The sequence below is a fragment of the Elephantulus edwardii genome, unplaced genomic scaffold, assembly GCF_000299155.1.
Source record: "Elephantulus edwardii isolate Elephantulus edwardi_28Jun2011 unplaced genomic scaffold, EleEdw1.0 scaffold00050, whole genome shotgun sequence".
NCBI classification, from domain to species: Eukaryota; Metazoa; Chordata; class Mammalia; order Macroscelidea; family Macroscelididae; genus Elephantulus; species Elephantulus edwardii.
In genome coordinates, this window is record NW_006399800.1 from 15,697,239 (window position 1) to 15,722,935 (window position 25,697).

The 25,697-nt window shown below is 38.1% G+C and overlaps 1 protein-coding gene across 1 annotated transcript in view; it reads right to left on the reverse strand.

Moving 5' to 3' along the window:
• CAMK4 (calcium/calmodulin-dependent protein kinase IV) overlaps positions 1-25,697 on the reverse strand; it is a 377,548-nt gene that overhangs the window by 158,879 nt on the left and 192,972 nt on the right. Inside the window, exons 3-4 of the mRNA XM_006886703.1 lie at positions 15,721-15,783; positions 13,506-13,588 (exon numbers count right to left, since the gene is read on the reverse strand). Of these exons, the coding sequence (XP_006886765.1) occupies positions 13,506-13,588; positions 15,721-15,783 (146 nt within the window). The remainder of the gene's footprint in view (positions 1-13,505; positions 13,589-15,720; positions 15,784-25,697) is intronic.

Below are 25,697 nucleotides of genomic sequence, written 5' to 3' on the forward strand. Positions count from 1 at the left end.
TAATGAACATTTATAGAGATTTTGTATTTCCATTCATTCACTGCTGCACTTTTTCCCTGACCACCCCTCCTCCCTAGTTCGTTCTTCTCTTTGAAAAGTAAAAGAAAAATGCCTTCATTAGTATACAATCCCCTCGCTTCCCCCTGCCCCACGCCCCAAGTACACTCCACTATGCAAACTCTATTCTGGACTCTTGTCATAACCATAATACCCTATCACATATCACTTTTAAACTGTTCTCTCCCTCATCTATTTCAAAGCAGTATACATAATTTATCCAGTTTTTCTCAGTCTTACCCCAACTCTGATGTCAGTCCCATTCTACAACAGTGGCTCTAAGTCTTTAAGCACAGGAGATTGCCCATGTCAGAGTCAATGGTCGGCTCAAACGGCTTGAATAGTGAGGTCTCTGGGTTAGGAATGCATCTCCCTATGGGCTCTGACACCAGAGATCCCTAAGTGCCTCTGAAACTAAAAAACTCATGGCTATCAAGTCAATTCTGACTCAAAGTGATTCTTAAGAGGGAGAAGACTGCTCGGCATTCTACTGTAGAGCTTCAGAGGGATTCCAACTGCCAGAGATGAGCAGTCTCTTGGTATGCTAGCAACATACCAAGCTACCGGCTTGCCACCAAAGAGCTCCACTATCAGTGCCTCCAGGTGAAATCAAGCTATCAGTCTTTAGGAGCTGAGTGTAAACTGCACCAATCAAAGACCTTATACAGTAAATGTTCTTTATTACAACTTTAATATTTATTCAGGGCCAGTCCTAGTGTATCTATATGCCTAATAATAGTCTCTGTTCTTTTATTATTGTAAAGAAAATACTAGACATTTTGTACTTTTATTCATAAATATTGTTGTTGGGTGCCATTGAGTCAAGTACAACTTACAGTGACCCTATGAGCAACATATCTGAACCCCATCCTATCCTGTGCCATCTTCACAATTTCTGACACAGTAAAGACCATTGTGGCAGTCACCATGTCAATTCACCTAGTCAAAGGTCTCTCTCTTCTGTTTATCCTCTACCTTTTCAAGCATCATGTCTCTCTCCAATGAATAGTCTTCCTAGCAACATGCCTGAAGTACATATGAGAGGTGAAGCCTCATCATCCTTGCCTCCAAAAATAATTAAGGATATACATCCAAATGATAAAAAAATAATAATCACAATGCTATTATCATATCTATAAATTAAAACAGTATTTTAATGTTATTAAATGGATATTAAGTTTCCAATTTCTAAATAGTTTTGGACATGTTTAAACTATTTCCTGTTTGGTTAGATATGTATCCAAATAAGGTCCACAAAATATGGTTGACTGTTTTGGCTCCTATTATGTTTTCTCTAAATTTATTGGTTCTTTCGCTCTTTCTTTTTATGGCCCATGGTATATTCAGTGACACAATTCAAAGGCATCAATTATTCTTTGCTCTTCCTTATTAATTGCACAACTTTCACATACATACGATGTAACTGAAAAATGGTATAACGTGGTTAAGTCACACTTCAGTTCTCAAAGTGATAATCCTTGCTCTTCCACATTTTACAAGGTTCTTGACATCAGATATGCCTATGAAATATATTCTTTGATTGATCTCATAGGTGTGGGTCGTGAATCCAAATAAAATGAAATTCTTTACAACTTTAATCTTTTCTCTTCCCATCTGTCATGATGTTACTTATTGGCCCAGTTGTAAGAATTTTTATTTTCTTGATTTTGAGGTGTAGTACATACTGAAGGATACGTGGTTCTTTGCCACATGGTTCTTTGGTTTTGTGGTTTTTCAGAAAGTGCTAGAAGTGAAACTGCAGAAGTTGGCAGAAATCATGAATATCTTCATCTTTGGAATTATTTATTGCTACATAAATTTAAACAATAAGAGACAACTATGTTTACGCTATACTAGAGTCTTGTAGCAGTCCACGGTATATTCAATGCTTTTCAATGGCACTACAATTAAAACTCCATTCTTCTTTGGTCTTCTTTACTCACTGTCCAATTTACAGATGCATAGGAAACAACTGAAAATACTATGGCTTGGATCAGTCACACATTAATCTCTAAAGTGACATCCTCACTCTTCAGAACTTTGGAGAGGTCCTTGTTTGTTTGTTTGTTTGTTTGTTGATGGGGTGTGGGGGGGCTTTTTTTTCTCTCCTACCATGGGTATTGACTGTAGATCCAAGTAAAATGAAATCATTGGCAACATCAATCTTTTCTCCATCTATCACGATGTTGCCTTTTTGCTTTCTTGATGTTAAAATATCGTGAATATTGAAGGTGGTAGTCTTTGATCTTCTTCAGCAGGTGATTCAAGTCATCTTCACTCTCTGTAAGCAAAGCTGTGCCTACATTGCACAGGTTACTGATAAATTTTTCTCCAATCTTGATGCCCCACTCTTCATGCAGTTTACCTGCAGAGGTTGAATAAGTATGGAGAAAGGAAAAATCTCAGAGGCACTTTTTTCCTGATTTTAAGCCATGCAGTGTTCTCTTGGTTTTTTGCAAGAGTAGAATTAGGTATTTTAAGATTCCCATTCTCAATATGTTCTATAATTTGTTATGATTTGCAGTGTCTAAATGCCTTTGTGAAAGTGTCAGAGGCAGTGCAATTGGCACAGGACAGAGCGGAGTTTAGGGCTGTTGTACATAGGGTCGCTATGAGTCGCAGGCAACTCGACGGCACATAACAACAACAACAACAACAACAAAATGCCTTTGCATAATCAATAGACAGGTAGACATTTTTCTCTGCTTTCAGCGAAGATTCATCTCCTGAATCCAAGAGCACTAAACATGTACTTCTAAACTGAAGAGTGCTCAATATGCCATGGACTGCCAAGAAATAAATAAATCTGTTTTGAAGGAAGTACAACCAAAGTGCTCCTTAAATGCAATGATGGCAAAATTTTGTCTCACTTATTTTTGGTATATTTCAGGAGGAATCAGTCCTTGGGGAGGTAGAAGGAAATATAAAGGGTCAGTGAACGAGAGGAAGATCCCCAACAAAATGGACTGGCACAGTGATTATCACAGTAGGTGATGGATATTAGAATGATGCTGGATAGGGCTAGGTTCAGATATGCTATTCACAGAGTTGCTATGAGTCATAGTGAACTCGATGACACCTAACAACAATAGCAATATACTGTAGCCTATTACATATGCAGTTGTAGCATTATGAAAAAAGTCTAAAATATTGTGAATATTAACACAAAATCAAAGAGACAAGTCCAGCAGACAGAATACATTAGAATACATTCCTGTCGCACTCCTTTCCCAATCCCAAACCATGCAGTGTTCCCCTGCTCTATTCACACACAGCCTCCTGGTCCAGATATAGGTTCCTCATAAGGACAATCAAGTACTCTGGGATTCCCATACCTTTCAACGTCAGCCACAACTTATCATGATCCACACAGTCTAATGCCTTTGTATAGTCAATAAAGCAAAAATAGACATTATTTTGATATTCCTTATTTTCAGCCAGAATCCATCTGACATCAGCAATGATGTCACTGAAGCCATGGCCTGTTCTAAATCCCACCTGAACTTCTGGCTATTCTCTATTTATGTACTGTTTCAGCCATTTTTAAAAAAATAATCCTTAGCAGTATTTTGCTGGCATGTGGTATCAATGATACTGTTTGATAATTTCCACACTCAGTTGGATCACCATTCTTGGGAATAAGAGCAAATACAGGCCTCTTCCAATCCATTGGCCAGACAGCGGTCTTCCAAATTTCCTGGCATAGACTGGTGAGTGCATCCAAGGCTGCATCTGTTAAATGAAACAAGTCAATTGGCATCCCATGGATTCCTGGGGCCTTAATTTGTCAATGTCTTCAAGGCAGCTTCCACTTACTCTTTCATTACTATTAGCTCCTGTTCATATGGTACTTCTTAAAATTTTTCAGTGTCAAGCAATTCTTTCTGATGTAACTCTATGTATTCCCTCCATTTTCTTTTGATGTTATCTGGGTCATTCAATACATTGCCCATAGTATCTTTTAACATTTCAACATGAGGCCTAAGTTTGTTTTTAAGTTCCTTCAGCTTGAGAAATGCTGAGTGAGTTCTTCCCTTTTTTATTCTCCCATTCCAGCTCTCTGCACATTCTATTATAATATCTTGCTTTGTCCTCCCGAGCTGCCCTTTGAAACCATCTGTTCAGCTCTTTTACTGCAACATGTCTTCCTTTAGAGTGACATCAGGATTGAAAGGAAACTCACCAATAATCTGCATTATGCAGATGACACAACCTTGCTTGCTAAAAGTTAGGAGGATTTGAAGTACTTGTTGCAGAAGATCAAGGAATGCAGCCTTCAGTATGGATTGTGTCTCAATATCAAGAAAACAAAGATTCTTACCACTGTATCAATAGATTGTGTCATGATGGATGGAGAAGAGACTGAAATTGCCAACAACTTAATCTTGCTTGGATCCACAATTAACACCCTTGGTACGAACAGTCAGGAAATAAATAAGGAGATGCATTGCAATGGGAAAATCTGCAGTTAGGGACATTTCCAAATTATTGAGTAGTAGTTATGTCAGTTTAAGGACTAAGGTGTATCTGATTCAGGCCATGGTCTTTCCCATTAGTAGCTATGCATCCGAGACCTGGACAATGAATAAGGATGACAGAAAAGGAATTGATGCTTTTGAGCTGTGGTATTAGAAAAGAGCACTGAATATCCCATGGATGGGCAAGAAAACTAATAGATTTGTCTTGGAGAGGGTGCAGCCAGAGTGCTCTTTGGAGGCAAGAATGATGTGGCTATGCCTGATATACTTTGAACATATTGCTAGTAGGTGCTATTCCTTGGAGAGGGACATGATATTGGAAATGGTGGAGGGTCAGTGAAGGAGAGGAAAACCCTTAACTAGGTGGACTGACAAGGTGACTGCTGCAACGGGCTCTAATGGGCCAGGAAAGTGTAAAGATGGCACAGGACAGGACTGGTTTCAGATTTTTTGTTTATAGGATCACTATGAGTCATACTTGACTCATGGCACACAACAACAACAATAGCAAACACAGAGATAAGAAGTGAGCCTGTGCTGTTGGACAAAAGTTACTGATAGATTTGCTCAATGCAGGGATGCCAATTTTCAATTTGTAACAAAGCAATGAATTCCATTGCAATGACTGAATGATTTTCCTCGTTGTGATATGTTTATATGTTTGTGCATTGCTTTGTAAGGAAATACAATTTTCAATTTGTAACAAATGCAATCAATATCTGTTCAACAGCATAATAAAGTACAAAATATGAGAGATGCCTGTATAAAAAATAACATATGATTCTTGCTTTAGATGAGAGCACAAAACTAGAAATTATAAATAACATCACCATTAATGCAATACATGATGCTCTAGAAGTTTTGACAACTAGGGATATATTAGCTCTGCTGCCAGAGCTCAACATGCTGACTTCCTCCCCACCTCATCTCAGTGGTAGACTCTGAATGTCTTGAGCTGGCCAACCACAATTCTGAACTACTTTTTCTCACACACTGCTTCTGCAGAAAGGAACTTTGTTCCCAGGTGATTTGTTAAGTACAGTATCATAGAGTTAAATTTCTGTTAAGTCAGACATGCAACTTTTAATATTTTCTAAATTAAGCCACTACTCGGGCGTGCTATGCATGACTGACTAGAGAGATCCATTGCAGTGAAAGTCTCAAGTTGCAAAAGCATGTTTAAGACTGAGAACTACACTGAAAGTGAAGATAGAAGTGATAAAGCTAAGGGGAAAAGAGACCTGACCAGTATTTAGGTCAGTTGATGAGTACTGCTGATGTGTTTGGCAGGCATTAGAGAAAATTGAGGTTTTCTGGCAGCCTCTTGCTAAGGAGTTGTGCTGCCAACGCAAAGCTATGCCGTTCAAATTCACCAGCGCCTCTGCAGGAGAAAAATGGGTGGTCACCTCCTCAGTCTCCACCTAACCTATTTACTGTCTCTGAAAGCTTGTTAGAGGATCAATTATGATTCATTTCTAACTCAACAGTGAACAATAACAAAAATAAGGCAAAATTCTTAGTTCCTCAATTAGATTGTTGTAAGAGTCACCCACAAAATAATCTTGAACTAACTTTGTTCAAAGTTGTTAGGTACCGTCAAATTGAAGATAACTCACAGTGACCCTACAAAGAAAGTAGGTTCAATGTAGGTGCTCAGTAAATGTTTGTAGAATTGATACGGTCAGGTGAACAGATGCCAGAAAACTTGCAGCTCAAAACTTCAGTGAATTTCTAAATCAAATGCTATGCTTATATGTCATTCCTGTGGGAACAAGCACTGAACAAAGCAGTGACAGTTATGAACTGGACATGATCATGACTCCAGGGGAAGAACAGAACAGTTGCATTGATGTTTCCTTCTGCCTATAAATTCCCTAAGTGGAAAGTCCTTGGATTTAGAGTTATAGAATTTTTAGATACTTTTTAAATAACATGAATCATTTTACAAATGCATATTTAACCTAATCAAAACCATTCTTACTCAATAAAGTATTTGTTATATGAGCTAATATAAATTTTTTCCATGAGAATTAGTTAACATTTTAAAAAATTGCCAATAAAATCTGTGGGTAGATAACCAATGACTTTATAAAAAAATATATGTGTGTGACTTCAAATTTTAGAATCTATGATGTATTCTGTCGTTGCTGCTGCTGCTGTTGATTAGTCCCGCTGAGTAGAGTATGAATCATAGAGACCCTGAGAACAGCAGAGCTGAAGCCTGGGCGGGCCTGGCATTCCATCACGATGGTGTTGTGCGTGCTGTGGAGCTGGAACTCACCCACGGTTGACCCTCCAGTGACTTCTCAGAGGCATGAATCTTATGAGAGGAGATTGTTCATCCTTCTCCTACTGAGCCACTATTGGATCTGAACCATATGCCTCTGTGATTGCAGCACAGCTTTTTACCACTAGGCAAAACTCTAAAACTAGAAGCAAAATATCACTGATAATTTTACTTTTTTATATTTCAACACACTGTAGCTGTATTTCTCTTTATATTTTGATAATAATGAACTTTTTAGTTGCCCCATAAGCACACAGGGAAGGGCCCAGTGTTAAGGACCTGTGCTGTCAATCCAAAACGCATGCAGTTCAACTCCACCTGCTGCTCCATAGAATAAAGATGGCCAGTCTTCTCCCGTGTGATTTATTGCCTCAGAAAATATGCTAGAATGTCAGCCAAGGGTCAGTTCTGACTTGGTGGTATGTAACATAATATACACACACAAAACCAGGAAATTGGAGGAGGACAGGAGTTGCATTATTAAGTTATAGAATATTGACTATATTGTGGATCACCAGAAGAATAAAGAAATCAGTCTTAACAAAACAGTAAACATTAAAAAGTGTTAAATTAAAGAAGCAGTTGCCTGCTTTCACTGACCTGATCCTATAATGAGAATCAATCCGCTTTTGGGGTTGTGACAACTCCCCAATGACCAGAACTCTGTATGGGCTTGTTGTGAATTTTTTTGTATGTATGTTTATTTATTTGGTTTTTTCTTTTTTTATTGGTTTGTATACAACAATTCATATACATTGTGTTTCATTCATGTACACTGCACTATATACAACCTTTCATTTATATTGTTTCATACACTCATTTATATAATTGTATTAGATAAAATTAAATACTTTTGATTGATGCCTATTATTTCTTTTTAATAAAATGTTTATTTTAAACTGGGGTAGAGGAAAGTAAACATCATGCTCTGTAGAAAGTTAGGACGGTGAGATTTTAACTCAATTACCTAGAAGACATCATTAGGAAAGACTAACGATATGGAAAAATCTTTCACAGATAAAGACATTTGGATTGCAACAGGCACAAGAAGACTTGCCCAAAATAACTGGCAATAAGAGAGATGCAAATCAAAGCCACTATGAGATACCACCTCCAGTAGCAGTGGAAAATTTCAATAGTACAGCAAGCAATAAATATTGGAAGGACATGAAGAAACTGGAACTCCCATAGACTGTTGGTGGGATTATAAAATGGTACAACCATTCTGGAAGGCTGGTTGGTGTTTCCTCAAAAAGCTGTACATATAGATTCCATTTGACCCAGCTATTCTACTGAGAGGAATATACATCAAGGAAAAGCAGAACTGAGACACAAACAGAGATTTGTATACCAATATTCATAGCAGTATTATTAACAGTTGCAAGAACATGGAAACTTCCCAAATGTCTGTCACCAAATGACTGTATTGTAAAATTGCAGTCCATTCATGTGGTGAATACTATGTAGCACTCAAAAATAATGATTTTGAGAAATACTATACAACATAGGAGAGGCTAGAGAGCATTATGCTGAGTTAGTGAACTAACTCAGATGCGTAAGAACAGATATTGTATAAGACCATTATTGTAAAAACAGAGGATGACTAATAAGATGTGCATAGATATCCAAAGGAGGAGAGTAGGTAGGGGGGCTTGGAGCAGGGTGTTTAGGGGAATGGAAATCACAGAATGTGGTGAGTGACAGAAGGGAGCAGAAAAATCAACAATGCACATGAATGACACATAATGTAAATAAATTATTGTATACAAAAAAAATTGAAAAGAATTAATTGCTATCAATTGTTTGGGAAAGTAGAAAGCAAAACTAAAGGAAATCCTCAATAAGACAGACTGCCACAAAAGCCACAGCAGACTCAAATGCACTAGAGATCATGGACATGGTACAAGACTGGACAATATTTAGTCAGGTTATATATAAAGACTCCATGGGTTAGGGTTGATGCAACAATTACTACTAATAATAATACATTTCTTGTCAGATTTAATAAACTAATTTTCTGTTCATATTTTCAAAGGTAGTAAGAGAACCATATTTTTCTAAAGTTACCATCATTGTAGGAAGTTATGGTAGCCTTAGTTGGTAAGGAGTTGTGCTGCCAACTCAGGACAGGTTGTTCACACCCACCAGCTGTTCTTAAGGAGAAAGATGGGCAATCTCCTCCCGAATGCCCACTGGAAAGTCAGCTGTGAGTCCGTTCTGACTGGAGGGCACATAACACCAAGCATAACCACCATAATTTTACGATCATTTTCAATAGCCCTGACACTTTCCTCTGCACTACACTTTTCCCATCATTCCACTGTGACCTAGGCATCACAGCTCAGTGCTAAAAATAAAATGGCCCCTAAGATTCTAATAACAACTTTGAAGCATAAATGTGTCCTGAGATCTCAATGCCTATAGGTTCCTTAGCAGCTAACTGAACTAGTCAGGTATCTGGAGTTTTGGAAAAGAAGCTCAGAGGTAAAAGGATGGTTCTATTGGCTCTAATTATGCTGTCCTCTAGCACCAACAGGCCTCTTATTCCAGATTGTTCCTTTTACTTCCATGGCTTGCTGTAGTATCTTGAATATTCCTGTTCTTTACACACAGATCTGTTTTCCTTCTCATCATTTGAAAATTAAAGGTTGAGAAAATACAGGCAATACCTATTTCCCTCCATGGATCTGCTTTAAAATATGACTCCAGTGTACTTGCTTCTGTCACACTAATTGTTGAAAATTGAATTGACCTTCTCTCCAGCCGGCAGTTAGTACAGCCATGCAGCTGCCAAGCACTAATCCAATCATATCCTGAGGTCCTCAGACCTCCCAGCACACAGATTAGGAGCCCTACTGCTGTTTCATCAATAGCAGCCTCTTGTCAAATGGAGGCATTATTAGATTATTAGTAAGTGTATGTGAGAAAGACATTGGTCTGGTGAGAATATGTGAAGTTCTGCATAAAGTCAACCAATACATTCTGAAATCTCAGTAGAGAAAATAAACAGTGGTTTATTCTCTTGGAAATTATGTGGAAAATCCTCCCTGTACTTGATAGGGCAGTTAGGGCAATAAGAGGAAAAAGAAAATGCTTCAGCAGAAGACAGAGGGACCTCCCCTCTGGTCCCAAGTGTCAATATCTGGGTTGATTACCTTTACTAATTTTTTAGATGTTTTAGTTTAGATATTTCCACATCTGTGAATGGGAATAAGGACTCCTGGTGGCAAAACGGTTAAGCATTTGACTCTGACCAAAAGATCAAACCCATTCAGAAGCTGTAGGAGAGAAAACACCTGGCAGTATACTTCCATAAAGATTGGAGCCTACAAAATGGGGCAATTCTGCCTTTGTTGTTAGATTCCACAGGGTCCACTACAATTCACAGTGACACTATGAACAAAAGACTTGAGTCTTACCCTCTCTTAATGCTATCTTCATGATCTCGGCCATGTTTAGCCCATTGTTGACAGACATTGTGTCAATCTATCTCCTTGAAGGTGTTCCTCTTTCACCGACCCTCTACCTTTCTCAGGGTGACATCTATTTCCAAGGCTTGGCCCCTCCTGATAAAACATCCAAATATGTGAGGCAAAGTTTCACCATCTTTTCCTATGAGGAGCACCCTGGTTGTACCTTCTCCAACACAGACTTGTTCGTTCTTTTCACAGTTCCTGGAACAGTCAGTACTCTTCACCAAAAACACAAGTCAAAGGCTTTGTTTTCTTTTCTCCTTCCTTATATATTGTCCAACTTTCAAATGCACATGAAGTAACTGAAAATACCAAAGGTTAGATGAGGTACACCTTGGGCTTTACAGTGACATTGTAAGTCAGGAAATGTATGCATGAGGGTTGTATATCCCTTCTCCACACTTTAGATGAGTCCTTGACAGATTTTCCCAATGCATCAAATTTTTTAATTTCTTGACTGCTTGTGTGACACACTTGAAGTACTTGATGCAGAAGACCAAAGAATGCAGCCTTTGGTATGGCCTGCATATCAATTTTAAGAAAACAAATATCTTACCTGGACCAATAGGCAGCATCATGATATATGGAAAGGACACTGAAGCTGTCAACAGCTTCATCTTGCTTGGATACACAATTAACAGTATTGGTATGAGCATCAGGAAATAAGGAGACACAATGACCGAGAAAATCTGCAGTGAGAGACCTCTCAAAATGATTGAGGAGTAATGATGTCAGTTTTAGGACTAAGGTGTGTCTGGTTCAGGCCATCATCTTTCTGACCACTTGCTATGCATATGAGAACTGGACAACGTATTTGTTGTCATCCTTATTAGGATGACAGAAGAACTGACACTTTGATCTATGGTGTTGGAGAAAAGATCTGAATATCCCATGGACAGCCAAGAGGACAAACAGATATGTCTTGGAAAGAGTGGAGCCAGAGTGCTCTTTGGAGGCAAGAATTAAGAGGCTTTGTCTCACATACTTTGGGCATGTTGCTAGGAGGGACATGACGCCAGGAATGGTGGAGGGTCAGTGAAAGAGGGGAAGACGCTCAACTAGGTGGATTAATATGGGGATAGATGGCCCAGGATAGAACAGGGTTCAGACTATTTGTTCACAGGGTCACAATGAGTCATACATGACTAATGGCACCTAACAACCTAACAACAACAAGTGGAATAGATGTGGATTACTAATTCAAGTAAAATTAAATCACTGACAACTTTCATCTTTACTTTATCTATTACAATGTTGCCTACTGGTCCAATGGTGAGGATTTTTGTTTTCTTGATATTGAGATGTAACCCGTATTGAAGGCTGTAGTCATTAATCTTCTGCAGTAAGTGCTTCAGGTCTTCTGCACTCTCTGCAAGAAAGGCTGTGTCATCTGCATTGTGCAGATTGTTGACAAGTCTTCCTCAAAGTCGTGATGCTGCATTCTTCATAGAGTCCAATTTCACAAAGTACTTGCTTAGCATACAAATTGAATGGAGAGATATGGAGAAAGGATATACAACCCTCATGCACACCTTTCCTGATTTTAAACCCTGCTGTGTTCTCTTGTTCTGTTTGGACAACAGCTTCTTACTCTAAGTATAGATTTAGATTTCACTTAAGCACAATTAGTGTTGTGGGATTCCTATTCTTCTCAATATTTTTCATAATTTGTTATGTTCCACACAGTCAAATACCTTTGTAGTTAATAAAATACAAGTAAACATCTTTCTGGTACTCTCTGCTTTCAGTCAAGACCCATCTGACATCAGCAAAGATATCCCTTGTTCCGTGACCTATTCTGAATCCAGCTTAAATTTCCGGCTTTTCCCTGCGGATGTGCAGTTCCAGTCCTTTTTAAATGTTCTTCAGCAATATTCTACTTGCATCTGACATTAATGGTGTGGTCAATAATTCTCACTCTCTGCTGGACCACCTTTTCTTTTTTTAAAATGGGACAGAAACAGACATTTTTAAAAATACATACTTTGGGGAGCTTTAGAAGACAGAAAATTCAATTGGATAGAGTGGTAGGGAGGAAGGAGAGCAGCTTTTCTCTTCCAACATAATAAAAATGGATCCCCTTCGACATATTTCTCCTCAGTCTATTCACTGCAGCAGCTGCTCACCCTCTTATTAATTCAGCAAATATTTATTGAGTTACTCCAATTGCAGGTGTTCAGGACATTATCAGTGAGTCCAAGAATTTCTCCTCTGTCTTACCCCCTAAATTGCAAGATACTCTGGCTTCACTACATTTCTTAACTAGAGAGATATTTATATCAATTCACAGCTTATTTTACTACTATAACATACCTACTCTTTCAAATCTGTTCTTCTTTTGTTTACCTGAATGAGCACTGCAACAGGCTCTTGAAAGCACCTCAGTGCAAATCTGAAATCTTGAGAAGGTGAGGGAGGTGGAAACTGGCAATTTAAAACTTTTCCTAGAAATAGTTTTGCCTATATTTGCCTTGGAAAATATTTAGGCATGTTCCCCATTCTCACATCTCTGTCTTGAGTTATGGAAACACACAAAGAGACAACCAAAACTGGCTATAACTGGTTATATAGAACATGTATTGCTCTGCAATTTGGAATTCTATGCACAGTCTTATAAAATAGGTTTAAAATATTATGTTTTGAGAAGTTCTGTTGTTTTATCTGGAGGCACAGGTTAACAGACATGACAGTATTTCTCTTTTTAATAACAAAGCATCACAGATTGTTGTTAATCTACAACTTATGAACAAATCTGTCTTGAAGAAAGTATAGCCACAATGGTCCTTAGAATGAGGATGGAGAAAGGCATGCAATCAGGAGGGAATTCTCAATCACAAGTGAAGGGCAACATGCTTCATATAGCAGAGGGCAGCAAAAAAAGAAGGACCTTCAATGAGATGGCTTGTCAAAGTGGTTGCAATAATAAATTCAATGACAGACATTATTACAGGGATGGCACGAGCCAGGGGGATATTTGGTTCTCTCACTTATAAAGCCATTAAGAACAGAACCAGTTTTTTGATGTCTAACAACTAAAACAACATCCATCTCCTTCTGTCCTCTATACTTAATATTTATTTTATAAATTTTAACAGTTGATATATTGTTATTTATGAAAAGTACCAGGAAAATATGTTTTAGTTTTTCTTTTTATTTCCTTGGGGGTCAGAAGAGAAATACTTCTTGATTAGACTTCTAGCAATAACTCACCTGTCAAACAGTTCTCCTCCTGTGACGAGCTCTAGAACCAGACTGATTTCTGCAGGGGTTTCAAATATTTCTTTAAGTTTTATCTGAGGAAAGATATATATAAGAGAAGACTATCAGAAATTCCTTTCCCCACCACTGAAATGGATAAAACTACGAGTAAAATCACATTTTCTGCACCAGTCATATGTTTGAGCATCATTTCTAAAGCATAAAGGCTCTGCACTGCCGTCTGTCATTCTTCTCATGGGGCTTGTTATTTATATCAGTTGCCTCACTTCTTCAAAATCTGAGTGAATTTTGACCATTTTGTCAGATGAAAGATATAACCCTTACAAACACTTGTTAAAATTTTGCTGAAAATTCCCAGAGTGGGGAGAAAAATAGAATTCTTGGTGGCCTAGTGGTAAGATAAGATCCAAAGGCAAGTTATTCCACAGAAGGATGATCTGATGGGCAATCCTCTCGTGCAATGTACTGCCTCTGAAAATCTGCTGGAGGGTCAGCTATGAGCTGATTCTGACCTGATAGCACCCAAAACAACAAGCCATTTGAAGACATCATATTTCATAGGTCTAGCCATGCAAATACCACCTTTTCCAGGAAATGAACTTAGAATGAAACATGAAATGAAGGGTCTGAGGCAAGACCTGACCTGATAAAGTCTGTCTGTGTACACACTCCCTCAACAGTTTTAAAATTATTCAAAGAAGAAGGAATAAAGAGGTTCTCAGAAAAGTAATAGAGACAGTTATTTGCTCAACTATGAGTGTTCAACAAATTAATATACTCTAATTTTTATTATTTTTCAACATATGTATGAGAGGGCAGGGCTAACCTACATTTGAAGCCAAATCCAAACTTATGTCTCTTTGGAATAATAGGAAGAGATGAAAGATATAAAAGATATGATTAAGTGCTGCAAATTTTGTTAATTGCTTGCCTAAGGCCCTTTTCCTTTGACTTGACTGAAAACAGAAGCTGGATTTTGTACAGAGAAGTAATTTGCCTCACCCTAAATTATGGAGTATGACTGGTCTAACCCACTTATGATAATACCGCTCCCTACTGTCTCAGCTTGCTTGCAGCTATGGATGACTGTGTGGCCAGGTTTGGCCAACAAAATCTGAAGAGAATTCTGCTGTAGTAATTTCTGAAAAGGGGTTATTGATTTACTTTTCACACGACTCTCTCACTCTTGCACCTTCTTTCTGTCTTAAGCATACCCCCAGTAAAGGGTGAAGACAGTGAGGCAGTCATTTTGGGACCATGAAGGGAAAGCATGAGGATGAAGCCAATGTTCTGAGGATGCAGGGTCAGAGGATGGAAAGTGCATGGTGCTGAATGGAATCACTAAGGAGTTGAACCAGTGTGAACAATCCTCTGTTTTCTCATTGTATATGTTTAAAAAAAAGAAGAAGAAAAAAAAAAGGAGTACTGTACGCGGGGCATGGGGCGGGGAAAGAAAAACTAAAACCAAGTATTTTCTGTTATTTATAGCTAGATGTGTCCCCAATTCATATATTTAGCTTTGAATCTGAAGCATCAAAGGCCATTTGCCTAAGAACTACCACTTTCTCTGTAAAGTGGGTAAAATATTTACTTTAAGTTGATGGTTCAATTTGTAAAAACAAGTGTGGTCTTAACAATTATTTCATTCATTTCACTTCATTGGCTCCAACATGTTCTTTACCTGCCTTTACCACTTGTGACTTTGCCCAAGCATAGCTAAAGCAGAGCTACTGAGGGAATTTTATTTCTACATGAAAGTATGTCATTTCTATGAATCCTCATACTGTTCCTGAAACAGATACTCTCTCAAAGGACACAGAAATGGCTTTGGAAAGCAATGTGTTTCTTCACAGGATTTCTTGGCAGTGACATATTAATAAAGTAGGCATTCAAAAGAAAGGAAACACAATGTTTTTTAAGAGAAAAACAAACCATCCAATTGTTTTGTTATTCTTTTGTACATGAAAATTAAGATTGTATCCATATTGCTGGTCTGTTCATTTTCTAAACTCTGTTGAGAGGTGTTATATCTAAGATTTATTTGCTCAAAAACTGAAAATGTAAGTAGATAAGGACAAAAGCTGGGTCATGGAGGCTGCTAGTGAAAAAAGAATCTCCTATTTATTATTAGTTCAGAGAGTGAAGAACAAAGATTCCATTCTTTAGCTTTGAAAGTATTTGAAATAGTAGTTTAAAGTCCACTTACAATATTTGGATGTGAGAGGCGAAGAAGAACTCCTATCTCAGTTCTTACGATTTTTTTGTCCACCTAAAAGGTAAAACAAAAGAGATAACTGAAAGAAACTTCCACTTTAAAAATATCTACATTGTCCCAAAGGATAAGAAAGAGCATAACTACTTGGGTGGGTCACGCAATTGTCACAGGCTAATTTTTAAATTCTTTGGTTTTTTAATCCATGTCTCTTTTCACCTCTTCTTTCTCAGCTTCCATATCTATCCTTTCTGTTTAAAGTTAACATAGTCAATAAATTTACCAGTACACAGCACAATTTGTCATACTCTTTGCAGTTTCTTAAAAAGTCACCATTATTAATTAGTACAAATGCACAAGTCCATCTCAACCTATTTCTCCTTTCTCTCTCTTCCTTTATTTTTGAAAGTCTCCCTTTCAATTCTAACAGGGCCGTCTATCACTTTCTTTGCTGATGTCACAGAGGTGGGCACATAAATCACCTAACCAATCAGAGGTTGGGTGGGTCAAGGCAATCTATTGAACAAAGTCAGTCTAATCAGATTCTTCCCTAGAACGTTTGCTTAAATAATCCAGAATATTCTCCTTCTTTTTTAAATGATAAGAAGAAATGAGGATAGGAATTTAGTTACCAAAGATTATGTCTAACAGACCATAGAGACTGTTTTATTAAAAATAAACCTACTGAAAAAAATATACTGTGCAGAGATGAAAATAATAGTACTGTTAACATCATTTAAGTACCAGGATTTAGTAATGGGCACAAAATAGTTGGCCCTTTGAACTTTCTATGTTGCTGTTAGGTACCATCCAGTCGAATGCAACTCACAGCAACCCTATGAACAAAATATCTGGACCCTGTTCTATCCTCACATTTCCTGACACACTTTTCATTTTCCCGACACACCATTGCAGCAGTCACCCTGTCAATCCAACTGTCAAGGGTCTTCATCTCTTTCACTGACCCTCCACCATTCCCAGCATCATGTACCCCTCCCAGAAATAGGCCCTGCTAGCAACATGTCCAAAGTATGGGAGATGAAGCCTCATTATTCTTGCCTCCAAAGAGCCCTCTAGCTGCACCCTCTCTAATACATATCTGTTTGTTCTTTTGACTGTCCACAGGATATTCAATGCTCTTCTCCAACACCACAGCTCAAACACTAAATTTTTATTGTTATCTTGAATCAATTTCCGTTAACGGCCATTAAATAATCCTGATAGGTTTACCATTGATCTGTACTTTAGCAGAGCAGCTATTTATTCCAAATATCTGAAAGATCCCCTTCCCTAAGTTAACAATGAGCTGTCTCAAAAAGAATGTGTAAGGGGTTACAGAGTTCTAAAAATCATTCCTGAGACAGAAAAGTTTTAGTATTTCCATATCCAGCAAAATTCAGTGCTAAGCAATGTATGTAGGAGAAGGATGGGCAATCTCCTACATGCGATTAAGCTGCTCCTTTTTTTTTTCTTTCTGTAGTTTATTTCATTTTCTCCTGGAGTGACAGAAGATGCAATAGTCAGAAAAGAATACACTGTGCAGTGCACTCTGTGATTCTACACCGAAAAGGTGTTTCTTCCCATTGTTCTCCCCATTGTACACTAATTAAAATGCCATCAGTGTCACAAGCAAATGTAAAATATATACTACTTACAACTCTAGTTAGAAACAATTGTTAGAAAACAGTTTTGTCAGGCTTCCTCATTGCTGAGAGCAACACCTGAAATAGCTGAGATCCTTACAAATAGTTTAGTCTCTTTATCTAATGCTCTTCTTACCAGCCTTGCCACTTATTCCTGAAGCTGAAGTGGAGCCATGGTTCTGACACTGTCCCTGCTATGTGGCTTGAGGTTTGGAAGTCATTCTCTGACTTACCGTATAAGCTGCTTCTTAAAACCCACTGGTGAGTCAGCCACGAGTCAGCTCCAACTCGATGGTACTCAGAAACAACAAGCAAAATACAGATAATGTCGGCATTTTTTCCTGTGGTCTCTGCCATTTGAGCTCTCCAGAACCCTTGGACTAACAGAATTTACATGGTTTAGGTGTGAGTATGAAGATAATTTGTATGCAATTCACAATAGGTTGTGATAGTACACTATCAAAAGACTGTTTCAAGTGGAGAACTGCATCTACCCTTAAATTTACTTCTTCTGATGAAGAAATGTTAATCTGGAGACAAATCCAATCAAAACTGAACAGAAGTAAGCCATCACAACTTTCAAGGTAATAATTAATATGATTCATTAATATTTTTATTTATTATAAAAACAGGAACCAGTAAGGACATGTTCTTAGAAAATAGAGAAGAAATTTACAAACTACACGTTTTTCTCTTTGATTGCAGCGTACCAATTTATATGCTGGCAAGCATTCTGTCAGAGACAAGGACACCTTACTTAAGGACTTGGGTCACCTTTGATAAATGCCTTTAAATTCTATAAAAAGAAGAATGCTTAAAAAGATATGTTAAAGAGTTCTCGTCTCAGTACGATTGTTTCAAAATTTCCTTGTTCTTCTTGCCACTAAGCCACCAGTGCTCCCTTGGTATAGAATAAAACATTAAATAATTATATAATCATGAAAAGATCTTCTGAGCAACACTAAAAACTTCAGTCATTCATGCACGTAATTAGGAAACTTTACTGTGTCTTCATACATTCTTAGGAAAAGAAAATAAAATTCATGAGATCAATTAGTATTATTAAAAAGCAAAAATATATATTCTACTTATGTTGAATGAATGCAACTTAGCATACTTTCAAAATATTCCACTAAATATACAGTCTTGCCTAGAAAGCTTTACTTGGGTAGAGACGAAGATAATCATCTGTGTTTTTTAAAACTTGCGGCTACTCAGAGAATGTTATATAGAAGGAGAATACACTGTGAGCAAAGGAAAACAAGTTAGTAAGAGATAATTTAAGCGGTTACTTCAAATGGATAGACTCTGGGCTATTACAATGAGGGAGCATAGGGAAACACACCTTAATATATCCAATTGTCTACTACTCAAGACACAAGATACAGTGACTATAGCAACGGGCTCATGAGTGCCAGAGATAATGAAGATGGCACAGGATAAGACAGGGTTCGAACCTGTTGTTCATAGGGTCGCTATAAACATGACTCTATAACACCTAACAACAACAAGAAGAACTTTGAAAACTGCTTCATCAGTCTGCCCTAGACTCTACACAGAAATACTTTAATACTTTAAGGCTAAGCACTGATCAAAATTTTTCCAGTCACAAGTAACAAACATCTGCTTCAAATTCACTTAAGACAAAAAGGTGATTTATTAACACATGGAGATAGGAAGTAAGACTGGATCTATCTCAGACATAGCGAAATTAAAAGTTCAAATAAAGTAGTTCTCTCTCTGTTTCCCTCTCCTGTAAAGGTCAGGAAATATGACTATCAGAAGCTCCATCGCTATATTTTTCAGTATCACTGGTCAAAGGAAAGACAGATATTCCTTCCCCCATATAACAAATTCAAGAAAGGATTCTCATTGGACGTTTTTGTTTTTTATAAATATCCCTGAGCCTGGAGACATGTAAGAAGGATAGGCATGCTCTTTGACTTATTTCTTTGACCTAGGAGAGAAGGAGTCAAAGTTCAGTAACCCAAAGAAGGTGTTAGAGACAGAACAAAAGAAACAAGATGACAAGGGTTCAAAGAAGAAGGAAAAGAAAATTATGACCACATAACCTTGAGGGAGTACAACCAAAACTGCTGGAAGTCTTGGGCAGACCTCCTCACACTCTATCCTCCAGCATTTGGAACTAAGGGCATTGTGACCTTGGGACAACACTCTTGATGGCTGTCTAAGAAAAAGTTGCCTTTTTACATCAATCTGAAAGAGTCATGGATTAAAAGGATGGGAGAGTTAATTTAGATAAGAAAGGAGATCCTGATAAAACACTGGAACTCTGTCCCTAGACCAATGTCCTTCTCACTCATAAGATGACCAGCTATATGCTTCTTTTGAAGGGTTAAACCGGATGGCTCCTTGGAGGCAAGGATTCTGAGGCTCCGTCTAACATACTTTGGACATGTTGTGAGGAGAGACTGGTCTTTGGAGAGGGACATCATGCTTGGGAGGGTGGAGGGACAGCGCAGGAGGGGAAGGCCCTCTACGAGGTGGATTGATTCAGTGACTGGGATAATTGGGATGGGAGCGTCAGAGGCAGTGTGATTGGCACAGGACAGAGCGGAGTTTAGGGCTATTGTACATAGGGTCGCTATGAGTCGCAGGCGACTCGACGGCACATAACAACAACAAGAACAACAACATATCTCAATAAACTTTTTTCACTAATAAACTTGGCATTGTTTGCTTTTCATGTCTGTCACTGGTAACCTTCTCTGGAAGGAACTTGCTAGTCCTCTCCAAGGCATTAGATACTGGAAATTTTTTTTTTTTTAATTTAGGTTGTTTATTTTTCATTTCAATGAACATCTACAGAGATTTTGGGATTCCATTCATTCATTGTTGCACCCTTCTCCCCGCACAAACCCCTCCCCCCTCCCCCCCCCATTTGCTCCTCTCCTTGAAAAGCAAAAGAAAAACTCCCTCATTGGTACACAATGATACTGGAAATTTTATACATTGGTACTAGAATCTAACAAGAGGAAAGAAGAATTCCTTTGCTGATTGATTTTAGTATCTGCTATCTCCCTTTTGCATTTGCATATGATACTGAAGTATTACCAGGCAATACTTTCTCTGCTTCTTCCATGTCCTACTAACTCAAAACCAAAAAAAAAGTCTAATGCATTGATATTCAGTCAATTCCAAATCATAGTGCTTATCTGTTCAGTTTTTGAGCAATTTCAGTAGGAGAAAATTGGTCTTTTTCCTACAAGAATGACTGGTGGATTTAAACCAACAGAAAAGCAAGGCCTTTGGGTTACCAGCACAACTAGCTTTGGATTAACTACTAGAGCTCCCTGGTAACACTAATTAAAAAACAAAAACAAAAACAAAACAAAAAAACCCAACAACAAAAAACCAAGAAACAAAAACCTTCAAACTCTTTGTCATTGAGTTAGAGTTGACTCATATTGACCCTCCATTGGGTTTCCGAAGATGTAGACTGCACGAAAAGAGACTCTCCATCATTCTCCTTTGGAGCTGCTGGTGAATTCAAATTGCTATAAGCACTACTTTTGGGTCAGCATCATTGCAACTCCCTCTTGGACTATATATGTATCACCAGAGTTCCGAGTTCCCTACTAGCTCTAAACTCAATGATTCATAAATCAGCACTCCTTCATAGCTTACCCTCCAGTGAGTTTTATGAGGCTGTAAATTGCAAAGAAACGGATTATTCATCATTCTGCTTAACAGCTAGTGGCCTTTAAACTGAAAGCACAGCTCCTGACCCAATAGGCCACCAGAGCTCCTTGAAGTCCCTAATCAATCCTTCCAAAAAGTAATTTAGGTTCCCCCCCTTAAAGTACTGATACATGCAAAAAGGAAATAGGAATAGTCAGCTAACCAGTAAATGAAGCTGGCAGATGATGATTATTTAGATCTAAATTCTGCTATTTTATTCTGGGCAATAACTTTGCCACATTTTTTGGTATTACTTTGGTATTAGTGATATAATTTGAAGACAAGGATACCTTAAATAAAAAGATAGCTTTAGCCAGTACTATAAAATTGGAACAGAATTTGGATATAGCAGTTGTTTCTGATGTGTTTTATGAGAAAAGGAGAACACATGACTTTTATCTGTAAAATGTCTTAGAAAAGCTAAAATTCTAATCCATTTGAGAAAAAAAGTACTTTATCAAGTTAAGGATTCAAGAATCTCTAAATATGTCTTTAGTAAGTGGTAAGGAAGGGTCTAAGAACTTACATCATTTGTTTAATTATTTAGCCCCACAACTTTTTTGGGCAAAGGAAAGAGTATTTCCCAGAGGAAGATTACAATGTAATTTGGGAGGTAAGACTCACCTATATATTGCTATCAGAAGATAATGGAAGATAGCAAAGGAAGAACAAAAGTTGAAAACAATTTCCATTTTTAAAGTTTTATTGTTAGGTTAGAAGGTCACTATTCTAGGATTCTAAATACTGTTTTCAAACAGTATGTTTATTCTAAAAAGGAATTTTAAAGTTGCCAGCCATAAAAAAAAATCACACTATGCTACTATAATTAGCATCCTGAAAAGCATCAACAGATGGCTTTAACAAGCCAATATGACAATATTGAAATCCATGAAACATACCTTCAGCTTCTACAAAATGCACTGAAGAAAGGAGTATTTAATGACTGTTATTAGTGTTATGTACCACTGAGTAGATTTATGGCCTTGAAAACCCAGTGGAGGATCGGGTATGTGTGGGTTCTCACTCAGCAATAAATTTTAAGTTAGAATTTCAGTAAAATATATTTTTACTATTACAAATTACTATAAGAACGTGGCAACAGGATTGGAGGAAGTTTCATCAACAATCAGCATTATGCAGATGATATAACCTTGCCAGCGGAAACTGAGGAGGACTTGAGGCATTTGTTACGGAAGGTCAAGGACTGCAGTATTCAATATGGATTTTATCTCACCATCAAAAAAATGAAGATTCTCACCTCTGGGCCAATTTGCAGCACCATGATATATGGAGAAGAGATTGAGATTGTGAACAATTTTCAGCTTGCACAGTTCCACAGTCAACATGTTCAGCAACAGTAGTCAGGAAATCAATGCTTTAGAAAAGACTGCTGTCAGGGACCTCTCCAGAGTGCTAAAGAGCAGTGGTATCAGTCTAGAAGCTAAGGTGCATCTGATACAGTCAATTTTCTTCTCAAGCCTTTGCTATGCATCTGAGAGCTGTACAATGACTAAGGATGACAGCAGAAGAATCAATGTCTTTGAGTTGTGGTGCTGGAGAAGAGGATTGAACATACTGCCAAGAGAAAAAATAGGTCTGCCCTGGAGAGAGTGAAAGTGAGTTGCTTCTTGGAGGCAAGGGTTTTTAAGCTCTGCCTCATACATTTTGGGCATGTTGGCCAGAGGGGCCAGTCCTTGGAGGAGGACATTCTGCTTGGAGAGCTATAGGGTTAGTGCAGGTGAGGAACACCCTCAATGAGATGGACTGACACAGCGATTGGGCAATGGATTCAGATGTGTCAGAGATGGTGAGGCTTGCTCAGGATAGGGCAATGATTAGAACTATTGTTCAGAGGGTCACCATGAGTTGTAGCACTAAAAAGAGGAAAACTTTTTTTTTCAATTACTTTCCAACGAATATTCTAGTTGTCCATATAAAATGGACATCATTATATATAATTAAACAATATGGAGCTTTTCTTGGAGACAGAAGTGGCATCCACTTCCTAAATAACATGCCTCCAGAAACTCTATGAACTTTGATAAATGTCTATACTTTTAGAGGGGTTTCAGGCCTTTTGTTCATAGGGTTGTTATAAGTCGTGCTCAACTTGAAAGCAATGAACATCAATAACAACATGGAACTTTCCAGTAAAATACTGTTCCACTGTTATTATTTAAATTGTTCTAGGTAATCAAATATGAAGAAGGATGTGGCATTAGGATTGGAGGAAGATTCATCAATCTGTACTGTGTAGATGATATAATCTTGCTTCAACAAACACTTCCTATGTATTATATCCTTAGTCACTGTCCAGTTCTCTGATGCAAAGCAAGTAATTCTGAAGACCAAAGGCTGGATCAGGCACACCTTAGTCTCTAAACTGACATCATTGCTCATTAGTACTTTGGAGAGGTCCCTGACAGCAGACTTCCCAGAGCAATTAATCTTTTCATTTCCTGACTGCTGGTGCCAAGAGTGTTGATTGTGGATGTGAACAAGCTAAAATTGTTAATAGCCTCAATCTCTTCATCAATCATGCTGTTGCCAAATGGCCCGGTGGCAAGAATCTTTGTCTTCTTGATATTAAGTTTCAATTCATATTGAAAACAACAATTCTTGCCTTCTGCAAAATGCTTCAGGTACTCCTCAGTTTTGACAAGTAAACTTGTACCATCTGCATAGCACAGGTTGTTGATGAGTCTTTCTCCAATCCTTATGCTACACTCTTCCTCATAAAATCTTCCTAATAAAAATACAGTTTTTTAAAATGACACATGGGAGAAAAGACAATGAAGAAATTATGTAATATTTTACAGTTTAAAATGGTAAGCTTCTTAATATTTAGAAGTGAAAGTTTCTGTCTTTGAGTCAGAAGTGACACACAGCTGACCTTCCAGAAGGTAAATCACAGAGATTACTGATCTTTCTCTTGAGGAGCTGCCAGTGGGTTCCCATCTCCAGAGAGGTGCAGCCTTTGGGTGAGCAGCCCAACCCAAAGATGATATATTATAGACTACATATACTACACTATTGTTTTGTTATTAGGTGCCGTCGAGTCAAGTATGACTCATAGCGACCCTACAAACAAAAGATCTGAACACAGCCCTATCCTGTGCCATCCTCACACTTCCCGACACACAAGAACCCAGTGCAGCAGTCACCCTGTCAATCCACCTAGTTGAAGGTCATCCTCTCCTTAGCTGACCCTCCAACTTTCCCAACATGTCCCTCTCCAAGGAATGGGAACTCCTAGCAATATGCCCAAAGTATGTTAGGCAAAACCTCATCATTCTTACCTCCAAAGAGCATTCCAGGTGCATTCTCTCCTGGCTAGCCATGGGATGTTCAGTGCTCTACTCTAAAACCACAGCTCAAAGGCATTAATTCTTTTTCTGTCATTCTTATTCATTGTCCACGTCTCAAATGTAAAACTAGTCATCAAAAAAGAGCATGGCCTGAATTAGATGCACCTTAGTCCACAAACTGACATCACTTCTCAATAATTTGAAAAGGTCCCTAACTGCAGATTTTCCCAGTGAAGTGTGTCTCCTTATTTCCTGACTGCTTGTAATAAGGGTGTTAATAGTGGATCCAAGCAAGATGAGGCTGCTGACAGTTTCAATCTCCTTTCCATCCATCATGACACTGCCTATCAGTCCAGTGGTAAGAATCTCTGTTTTCTTCATACTGAGACCCAATCCATACTGAAGGCTGTATTCCTTGATCTTTTGCAAGTAGTGTTTCAAATCCTCCCCACTTTGAGCAAGTAAGGTTGTGTCATCTGCATAACACAGGTTATTGATGAGTGTTCCTCCGACCCTGATGCCACATTTCTCTTCACAGAGTCCAATTCTCGGATAATTTGATGAACATATAGATTGAACAGGAATGGAGATAGAATACAACCTTGACACACTCCCTTCCCAATTTCAAACCATGCAGTGCTCCCCTGCTGCTTTCGCAAAACAGCTTCCTGATACAGGTATAAGTTCCTCATGAGCATAATTAAGTGCTCTGAGATTCGCATTCTTCTCAATGTGAGCCACGCATATACTCCACTATACACATACTATATAGATTATATACTATAGATTCTCTATAGATTACACCACCACTTGTTGTTGCTGTTATGTGTCGTCGAGTCACTTGCCACTCATAGCAGCCCTAGGTACAATAGTCTTGAAACTTGCTCTCTCCTGTGCCAACTTTATTGTCTCTGACACATCTAACCTCATTACCCAATCACTGAATCAATCCATCTCATCAGTGGTCTTCCTCTCTTTCTCTGTCCCTCCATCCTTCCAAGCATGATGTCCCTCTCCAAGGACTGGTCCCTCCTTGCAACATGCCCAAAGTATATCAGACGAAGCCTCAGAGCCCTTGCCTCCAAGGAGCAACCTGGTTTCACCCTCTCTAGTCAGAACCTGTTTGTGCTCCTGGCAGTCCATGGTATAGTCAATACTCTTCCCAGCACCACAGTTTAAAGACACCAATTCTCCTTTTATTATCCCTAATATTGAAAGACATCCCAACTTTTTTCATTTTTCTCCAAAGGTGAAAAAAAAATCAAAAGTAGATAAAAGGTATAATTCTAGGATAATTCCTTAAAAAAAAAAAAGCTTC